The sequence below is a fragment of the Oncorhynchus masou genome, unplaced genomic scaffold, assembly GCF_036934945.1.
Source record: "Oncorhynchus masou masou isolate Uvic2021 unplaced genomic scaffold, UVic_Omas_1.1 unplaced_scaffold_9581, whole genome shotgun sequence".
Taxonomy (NCBI): Eukaryota; Metazoa; Chordata; class Actinopteri; order Salmoniformes; family Salmonidae; genus Oncorhynchus; species Oncorhynchus masou.
In genome coordinates, this window is record NW_027016081.1 from 1 (window position 1) to 10,487 (window position 10,487).

Below are 10,487 nucleotides of genomic sequence, written 5' to 3' on the forward strand. Positions count from 1 at the left end.
TGTGTGTTGGTGTGAATCAGTGTCGTGGAACAGGTCAGTGGTGTGAATCACAGTGTTGTGGAACGGGTCAGTGGTGTGTGTTGGTGTGGAACGGGTCGGTGGTGTGGAACGGGTCGGTGGTGTGGAACTCCATGGTCATTCAGCTCCCGTCTGATTCCAGAACACAAACGGAGTCAACTTCTACAACATCCTCACCCAGGAACCTGATGAGGAGATGTCCTCCGTGCCTGGAGGAGGATACCTCTGTAAGATGCCTTTTCAGATCCGTCTTAAACGAGAGAATAACAAACAAACAAAAAGGTTTATTTGAACATCCTGGTACATATATGCAGAAACATACATAAAATATGTCATACAATATTTTAAAACACAAGTAAAAACAAGTTTTGATACAAATTATACAGTCTGAAGAGAGTGCAATACATTCCTAAGATTACACCGTCACTTGCTGTTTTTTTAAGTTGGTTTACTTTCTGTGGTCCCGCCCACAGCCCTGCTGATGCGGCACCACATTAGCCCCCTCCACCGCCAATCACTGAGCCAGTTGATGAACGGGCCAATCAGGAAGAAGCTGGAAATCATCCCTCAGAACGTCACCTGGGGAGGTAAGACACTGCTACTGGGTCAAAAAATGGATTCATTTAAAAAAAAGTGCTTTGTTTTTACTGCAATATTTCACTTTTTTGGCAACTGACCAAATTCACATAGATATCTGTTTTATAAATCTGTCATTCTACTTGAAAGGAAGTCTAAGAAGCGGTAGAGCTATTCTAGGTGTGCTATTTCTATGGGTCACATTCTTAAGTTACATTTTGTGCGTCTTGTACACCAGCTTCAAACAGCTCAAATACAGTATTTTGGGTTATGGAAAGCTATTGCACCGCGCTTTAGATGGTACAATGATTCTCTACACAATGACTGTTTTGTCACAAACTGAAATTAGGCAAAATATTTAAAAAATATATATATTTAAAAAAATAAATGGTTGCATATTGCACTTTTCTTCAGAAATAAATGTGCCCTCCTCTGACATCTCTCATATCTCCCGCTCCACTTCTCAATCTCTCACCCTTCTCGCTCACCTCCTTCTTCCCCCCTCTAGGTCAGGCTGAGGCAGTGTTCAGCAGCATGTCAGGTGACTTCATGAAGCCAGTGGTGGACGTGGTGGATCAGCTGTTGGATGCTGGGGTCAACGTCACCGTCTACAACGGACAGCTGGACCTCATAGTGGACACCATGGGTCAGTGATTCCCCGAGCTAGAGTTGTTTACAGGTCGGAGGCGCACAATCATCATGCAACACTTACATTTTGTAGGGAAATCCGTTGAAGCATAAACAGTGGAGACCGGGGAGATATATTCAGGGCTGGGGAGGTTACTTCCTGAATGTCATCAGTTAGTAGCAGCTGGACGGGGCGGGCGATGTGGATCTGGACGGGGGGGCGATGTGGATCTGGACGGGGGGGCGATGTGGATCTGGACGGACGGACCGATGTGGATCTGGACGGACGGACCGATGTGGATCTGGACGGACGGACCGATGTGGATCTGGACGGGGGGGATATTATTTTTCATCAGCAGAAATCAGATTGTGGTCTTCTTAATTAAAGTGGTATTGACAGGATGGACTGGAGCACATTAACACGGAGGAGTTTAGAACGGAGGAGGAGTTTAGAACGGAGGAGGAGTTTAGAACGGAGGAGGAGTTTAGAACGGAGGAGGAGTTTAGAACGGAGGAGGAGTTTAGAACGGAGGAGGAGTTTAGAACGGAGGAGGAGTTTAGAACGGAGGAGGAGTTTAGAACGGAGGAGGAGTTTAGAACGGAGGAGGAGTTTAGAACGGAGGAGGAGTTTAGAACGGAGGAGGAGTTTAGAACGGAGGCTGGGATCACATTTTGTTTACTGGCTGTCCACTGGTCTCCAAAAACAATGATTTGATGTGCAGTTTAGACATCTTCAATTCAACCATTATTGGGTTACAATACACATTTGTGAACAGCCATCCAACAACCACAATCCTTATGGCGCAAATAGCTAAATGAGAGCAGCAGTGTGATTCACATCAATGCGCTATGAAGATCTCATAAGTGATATCCGTGTTGCCGTTGTACACCACTCCTGTCATCCTGACCTCCAAGCGTTTATTCAAGTTGAATAATCTTTGGATGCCGACAGCAGTCGCACCATTGGAAGACATAGTTTGGACTGTAGTTTACAAAAACCCATTCCTGCTCTTTTCTCGCAAATCCATCAAACACATTTGGTCATCACAGTGGTTTCTGATTGGTGGTCATCATTAGGTGAGTCATCATAGTGGTTTCTGATTGGTGGGTCATCATTAGGTTAGTCATCATAGTGGTTTCTGATTGGGGGGGTCATCATTAGGTTAGTCATCATAGTGGTTTCTGATTGGGGGGGTCATCATTAGGTTAGTCATCATAGTGGTTTCTGATTGGTGGGCATCATTAGGTGTGTCATTGTGGTTTCTGATTGGTGGTCATCATAGTGGTTTTGACAAATATCATTAGGTTAGTCATCATAGTGGTTTCCATTGGTGGTCAGACTGGTCTCAGGTGGAACAAACTTGGTACCTTCTTTCAATGTTGAAGATTTTTATGCAAACATTATTTCTGAATGTTAAAGTAATCTTGAGTGATCTAGTTTTTCAAAAGTATCTGTAGTCATCTGATTATATTTTAGCTGGTAACGGATTAGTTTATTTTTTTATAATCCGTTACTCCCCAACCCTGGCTAAAGTGAGATCAACCATCAATCAATATTACCATTGTTCATTGACTATTGGTCCCTGATATCTTTAATACATGAGGATTGTTGATTGGATACAGATGATCACTGATTTTGGTCCAATTGTAGTCAGGAGTAAATGGTGAAGCAGCTGAAGTGGATGGGGCTCCAGAGCTTCAGCCAAATGAAATGGACTGCCCTTAATGACCCCGCCTTCCGGTGTGGACCGGCGCCTTCTACAAGACCTACAAGAACTTCTCCTTCTACTGGATCCTCAAGGCCGGTCACATGGTGAGGACAGAAACATGGGTCCTAATCCTCTTCTCTTTTCCACATTATATTTATTAGCTTTTCAATCATCATAGTACAGTAATATTGATCTGTCCTTTTCTTCCAAAGTGCAACCTGGTTTCCTTTCCTTCATGGATTTGAGACAAAATGACCGGTATATTGTTAAGGGAAACATCCTCTATAGCCCATGCCTACATAAATCCATTGTTTTTACAATGGTGGAGAGTATGAATGAGTGTACACTTCAGGAGGAGAGATTATTGGGACGTGACCCTAGTGTCAGAGTAGGAAGGGGATGCAGAAGATTGATGAACCCCAGTATTCAGTCATTATAGTCTTTCATTGGGAATATCTCAATTGCGTCCTCTCTCCTTCTCAAAGCCTGTTGGAGGGGAGGGGCCTCTGGCTTTCTCATCCAATGGGTTTTGAGAAGGAGACGAGGAGAAAGGTTATGCAATTGAGATCCTCCCTAGTATCCTTTTTTCTTGCACTCCCATGATTCATTGCTCTCTCTCTCTGTTACCAGATTCCTCGGACCAGGGACCCATGGCACTACAGATGTTGAAGATGATCACACAGCAGGACTGACACACACACTCTCACTTAATAACACACACACACCGCACACACTAGAGCTGGACGATATGGAGACAAACAAATCCAGATTGTGATATATTTCCATTTTTTTGTTTTATTTGTTCCATTTATTGTTAAATCAGTTATTTTGGGGGGAGGTGTGTTAAAGCCGGACCACATGGACTAAAAGTCCTATCGTGATGAATGTAACTAGTGTTTAATGGTTAGTTACTTTACATTAGCGAAGAGCTAGCTATCGTGATGAATGGAACTACTGTGTTTAATGGTTAGTTACTTTACATTAGCGAAGAGCTTATAAGAGCATCTTCTGTAAGATGAGGGAATAAGAGCGTCTGCTAAATGACACATTATTAAATGTAAATTAGCGGCAGGGCTCTAGTCGTGTGTTTCCAGGGCCAGGTAAGACAACTGAGATGGTAGACGACGGTTCAAAAGTAAGATATTCCCATGCCACATATCCAAGGAAGGAGTGGTTGATGTGCAACCTGTCAAAAGGATCCACAATGATCACATTTATTTTGGCCTCTTCAGAGAATTGGCTGACATCTCAGTGCATATTGGCCTGTAGGCTACATGATTCACCACCTGAGGAAGGGCGACCTCAAAACACTAAGTTTACTAACCGTAGACATGATATTGTTGCTAGGTAACCATGTAGATGTCCTACAGGAACTTCCCAGCTCTAGGCCTAGGCTACTTGATGTAGGTCTTATTCACTGCAAATGGCGCGCTCCACGAGAAGGGTGTAATTGCGGCTCGCAATTCTGGGCGTTACTGCATGTGGTCATTCCTTCATCTGCAGGAACCCCTCTTTTTATAGTTCTATTGGTCCATTATTAAGTTAGGATTGTGTTCGGGAGGCGGGGTGTGCCAGTTCACTAGGGGGTGGTAATGAACCATAACCATGCCAACTGCCGATTTAAACCCCACCTTCACCTGTCGGACATTGCTTTGTCTGGACGATTGCAGGTGTTTTAGGCGGGGAGAGAAGGACACTGCAGTAGGACTCTGTGGGAGGCAGCGGTAACTGGTTGGTTGGTAGTTAGCTAGGACTCCGGTACACAAGGTTGCAGCGGTAACTGGTTTGGTAGCTAGCTAGGGTTACATAAGGTGGAGAAGCGGTAACACTGTTGCTATCTAGGACTCCGTTACACAAGGCGGGAGGCAGCGGTAACTGGTTGGTTGGTAGCTAGCTAGGACTCCGTTACACAAGGCGGGAGGCAGCGGTAACTGGTTGGTTGGTAGCTAGCTAGGACTCCGGTACACAAGGCGGGAGGCAGCAGTAACTGGTTGGTTGGTAGCTAGCTAGGACTCCTGTACACAAGGCGGGAGGCAGCGGTAACTGGTTGGTTGGTAGCTAGCTAGGACTCCTGTACACAAGGCGGGAGGCAGCGGTAACTGGTTGGTTGGTAGCTAGCTAGAACTCCGTTACACAAGGCGGGAGGCAGCAGTAACTGGTTGGTTGGTAGCTAGCTAGGACTCTGTTACACAAGGCGGGAGGCAGCAGTAACTGGTTGGTTGCTAGCTAGGACTCCTGTACACAAGGCGGGAGGCAGCGGTAACTGGTTGGTTGGTAGCTAGTTAGGACTCCATTACACAAGGTGGGAGGCAGCGGTAACACTGCTAGCTAGCTAGGACTCCGTTACACAAGGTGGGAGGCAGCGGTAACTGGTTGGTTGGTAGCTAGGCTAGGACTCCGTTACACAAGGCGGGAGGCAGCAGTAACTGGTTGGTTGCTAGAGGACTCCTGTACACAAGGCGGGAGGCAGCGGTAACTGGTTGGTTGGTAGCTAGTTAGGACTCCATTACACAAGGTGGGAGGCAGCGGTAACACTGGTTGCTAGCTAGCTAGGACTCCGTTACACAAGGCGTGGAGGCAGCGGTAACTGGTTGGTTGGTAGCTAGCTAGGACTTCGTTACACAAGGCGGAGGCAGCGGTAACTGGTTGGTAGCTTAGCTAGGACTCCTGTACACAAGGCGGAGGCAGCGGTAACTGGTTGGTTGGTAGCTGCTAGGACTCCTGTACACAAGGTAGCGGTAACACTGGTTGCTACTAGCTAGGACAGTTTCGTTCGCCCCAAATCATAATTTTTATTTCCCTTTTGACCAACATTTAAATCTCCTAGAATATCATGTGGTCCTGAAGCATGAAGATCAAGACTAACCTACTTCATGGTGATTTGTTTGACAATCAGATGAAAACCAGTCATGATGTTGTGTTCATGCCACATTAAAAGGTCATACATTTTCACAGTTAAATGACATGTCTTCACACAGAGGTCCCGTGAAGAAAACATAAGTGCCTCCATATGGAAATCAAATGCCAGTTCAACTGATTCATCCTGGTGCCAGCCCTGAGGGACAGGCTGAGTTTCATAGCAGCAAACAACAACAATGCATAGGCTATTACTGTTGACCAGATAATGGTTCTAGAACAATCACAGGAACAGGTAGCAAAATTCCCCAAAGAATGGTTCTAGAACAATCCACAAATTCCCCCAAAGAATGGTTCTAGAACAATCCACAGGAACGTTGTGTTGCAAAATTCCCCAAAGAATGGTTCTAGAACAATCCACAGGAACGTTGTGTAGCAAAATCACCCAAATGTATGCAAAATGATTTGGTATGAGGAAGGCGGTGTCTGTAATTTTTGGTTTATCGTCCCAGCTCTAGTACTTGCTCACACACACACTCTCTCTCTCTCTCTGATGCCAGCTGGAATGGCTCTCCGTCGGATTTAAGGCAATCAGGAAGAATCACCAAATATAACTGACTGCTCAGTCCAGCATCGTAGATAGATTGATCTCCATCTCCTACCATTACTAAAGATCAACTGCTCAGTCCCACATCATCCATACTGTACCATTATCCACCAAAATCTGCTTCCAGACTGATTGTGCACTATATATATATATAGGGTGCCATTTCAGGGTGCCATTTCAGATTGTGCACTATATATAGGGTGCCATTTCAGATTGTGCACTATATATATAGGGTGCCATTTCAGATTGTGCACTATATAGGGTGCCATTTCAGCTCGTCTCTGTGCACAGCCATTTCAGATTGTGCACTATATATATATATAGGGTGCCATTTCAGATTGTGCACAGGGTGTTTGAATTGTGCACAGGGTGCCATTTTTTCTCCTGCTCTGGTCCAGGGTGTTTTTTTTCCCCGGCTTCGCTCTTCACTATTGGAAGACAATGGTGAGAGAGCAGCCGAAAGACACCCTGCACCAGAGCTACTACAGGGGATACGGACTGGTACTCAAGATCTGTTGATTTTAACTGATTGATTTTCTTTGTAAATTTGAGCTTAAGAACAATAATAAATAAAAGCTTTTTTTTCTAAATAGTAAGACCTGTTTGAATGCTTTGGTGGAGATTTGTTGACTAAAATATGAAACTAAGTCTTTAATTCTTTCATCCATTTCTAAAATGTCCTCCGTGTTGTTTTGTCAAACAGAACTCTGTCAGACATTCAGTAACCAACATGGGCAGCTGTAGTGGAAATGTTATGACTCAAAACAGAATTCAGAATGTTTTTTTTAAGAGTGTCTTTATTGATGCTTCAATTCATTTAGCATGTGGTGAATAATCTTCTAGATAAAAGGATGTGTAGCGTGTCGTTTAAACGCTTTACTCCTTAAAAATAAAGGGGTGTGTGTCACTTCCTGTCACGAGGAGACTCTGGGTGCATCCTCTGTGGAAATCTGTAATGGGAGGAGCCACCGCCTCCGTTCTCCAATTAACGTATTGACACGCTCCTTGACCACTTGGTTTCTGGGTCACGGAGGAGTTGCAGAGGGGAAGGTCTTTTGCCCAATTGGGGAGTCTCTATGTTTTGCTTGAAGTATCCTTCCCTTGCTCTGCACCCAGAAGACAATGGACTGCGTTCTGGCCTCTCACCTGTCCAGTCCTGCTTGCTCTCCGAGGATTCAATCTGGGGCACGTTGTCGAGAGCTCTCAACAATGCACCTTTTTAAAGGCAATGTCCCTGCATCTGCTCAGATTGCATTCACAGTAAAGGGCTGCAGATGTCGGCTCAATCAGGAATTACCTACAGCTTCATGATGAGTTCTGCCCTTAATTGAGTTCCCCTAATTGTTCTGGGAAGATAATTATATATATTATTTTAATGCTTTCTTGACTAGAAAAAAATGGTTAACTCTTATAGGTGACGAGGAGGATCACATCACTACAAACTAGCTTATTGAATCAGGTTATCACTGACTGGCCAGGAGACAGGAAGTGGAGGAGCAAGTCCAGTAGTACATCCCAAATGGCACCCTATTCCCTATATAGTGCACAACATGTTGTCCATGTTGTGCACTATATAGGGAATAGGGTTCCATTTGGGACAGCCACTACGTTGCTACCCTTTCAGTGTCTTATGATTGATCCGTCCTCTCCTCAGTATAACTGAGACTCCTCCTCCCCCATTGGGACTCAGGAACACGGAACCCCTCCCCGGGACACAGGTTCCACCACCAGTTCTAGAAGACCTGGGGGTTCTGGAACAAATCAGCTCAGTCACCCGGAATAAGGGCAGTAGGCTCGGCCAATCAGGACCAGCTTGCCAGATGGGATCCGGGGGTCTGGACCCCTCAGCGGCGCCAATACACCAGGAAGTGGCGTACGAGTTGGGCAGGGTAGCGCCAGCGCAGGGTGGCGTTGAGATTAAGTTTATTGGCGCTCCTCAGCCACACCACGTCATAGAGACACACACTCTGGACTGGGAGGAGGAACAGAGAGAGGGACTCGGCATCCAGGATCTGGGAGGAGGGAGACAGACAGACATCTGATAAGAAACACACAAATCAATCACTTTTAGAAAAGACTGAACTGTACAAACAGTTACAACATTACTTATACTGAACAAAAATATAAATGCAACAATTAAAGATTATACTGAGTTGAAATAAATCAATTCATTAGGCCCTAATCTATGGATTTCACATGACTGGGAATACAGATATGCATTTGTTGGTCACATACAGTGCCTTGCGAAAGTATTCTGCCCTCTTGAACTTTGCGACCTTTTGCCACATTTCAGGCTTCAAACAAAGATATAAAACTGTAATTTTTTTTTGTGAAGAATCAACAACAAGTGGGACACAATCATGAAGTGGAACGACATTTATTGGATATTTCAAAAAAAAATTAACAAATCAAAAACTGAAAAATTGGGCGTGCTAAATTATTCAGCCCCCTTAGGTTAATACTTTGTAGCGCCACCTTTTGCTGCGATTACAGCTGTAAGTCGCTTGGGGTATGTCTCTATCAGTTTTGCACATCGAGAGACTGACATTTTTTTCCCATTCCTCCTTGCAAAACAGCTCGAGCTCAGTGAGGTTGGATGGAGAGCATTTGTGAACGGCAGTTTTCAGTTCTTCCCACAGATTCTCGATTGGATTCAGGTCTGGACTTTGACTTGGCCATTCTAACACCTGGATATGTTTATTTTTGAACCATTCCATTGTAGATTTTGCTTTATGTTTTGGATCATTGTCTTGTTGCAAGACAAATCTCCATCCCAGTCTCAGGTCTTTTGCAGACTCCATCAGGTTTTCTTCCAGAATTGTCCTGTATTTGGCTCCATCCATCTTCCCATCAATTTTAACCATCTTCCCTGTCCCTGCTGAATAAAAGCAGTCCCAGACCATGATGCTGCCACCACCATGTTTGACAGTGGGTATGGTATGTTCAGGGTGATGAGCTGTGTTGCTTTACGCCAAACATAACGTTTTGCATTGTTGCCAAAAAGTTCAATTTTGGTTTCATCTGACCAGAGCACCTTCTTCCACATGTTTGGTGTGTCTCCCAGGTGGCTTGTGTAAAAATTTAAACTACACTTTTTATGGATATCTTTAAGAAATGGCTTTCTTCTTGCCACTCTTCCATAAAGGCCAGATTTGTGCAATATCACGACTAATTGTTGTCCTATGGACAGAGTCTCCCACCTCAGCTGTAGATCTCTGCAGTTCATCCAGAGTGATCATGGGCCTCTTGGCTGCATCTCTGATCAGTCTTCTCCCTTGTATGAGCTGAAAGTTTAGAGGGACGGCCAGGTCTTAGTAGATTTGCAGTGGTCTGATACTCCCTTCCATTTCAATAATATCGCTTGCACAGTGCTCCTTGGGATGTTTAAAAGCTTGGGAAATCTTTTTGTATCAAATCCTGCTTTAAACTTCTTTGCAACAATATTCGGACCTGCCTGGTGTGTTCCTTGTTCTTCATGATGCTCTCTGCGCTTTTAACGGACCTCTGAGACCATCACAGTGCAGGTGCATTTATACGGAGACTTGATTACACACAGGTGGATTGTATTTATCATCATTAGTCATTTTAGGTCAACATTGGATCATTCCAGAGATCCTCACTGAACATCTGGAGAGAGTTTGCTGCACTGAAAGTAAAGGGCTGAATAATTTTGCCCACGCCAAATTTTTCAGTTTTTATTTGTTAAAAAGTTTGAAATATCAATAAATGTCGTTCCACTTCATGATTGTGTCCCACTTGTTGTTAATTCTTCACAAAAAATACAGTTTATATCTTTATGTTTGAAGCCTGAAATGTGGCAAAAGGTCGCAAAGTTCAAGGGGGCCGAATACTTTCGCAAGGCACTGTATATACACTATATATACAAAAATATGTGGATACCCCTTAAAATTAGTGGATTCAGCTATTTCAGCCACACCCGTTGCTGACAGGTGTATAAAATGTAGCACACAGCCAAGCAATCTCCATAGACAAACATTGGCAGTAGAATGGCCCGTACTGAAGAGCTCAGTGACTTTCAACGTGGCACCGTCATAGGATGCCACCTTTCCAACAAGGCAGTCTGCCCTGCTAGA

General features: G+C 44.4%; 1 protein-coding gene and 1 long non-coding RNA gene across 2 annotated transcripts; both read left to right on the forward strand.

Annotated features, from left to right (window-relative positions):
- The first annotated feature begins 24 nt into the window (after positions 1-24).
- Positions 25-1,263, forward strand: LOC135538415 (retinoid-inducible serine carboxypeptidase-like). Its single transcript, XM_064964316.1, has 4 exons — positions 25-33; positions 161-245; positions 492-605; positions 1,103-1,263. Exons 2-4 carry the CDS (start codon positions 215-217, stop codon positions 1,246-1,248), a joined length of 291 nt encoding a protein of 96 aa, XP_064820388.1. The 5' UTR covers positions 25-33; positions 161-214; the 3' UTR covers positions 1,249-1,263.
- Positions 1,264-4,641: 3,378 nt separating this feature from the next.
- LOC135538414 (uncharacterized) lies at positions 4,642-5,165 on the forward strand. Its single transcript, XR_010455420.1, has 2 exons — positions 4,642-4,697; positions 4,789-5,165. It is a non-coding gene; the product is annotated as an uncharacterized LOC135538414 (long non-coding RNA).
- The last annotated feature ends 5,322 nt before the right edge of the window (positions 5,166-10,487 follow it).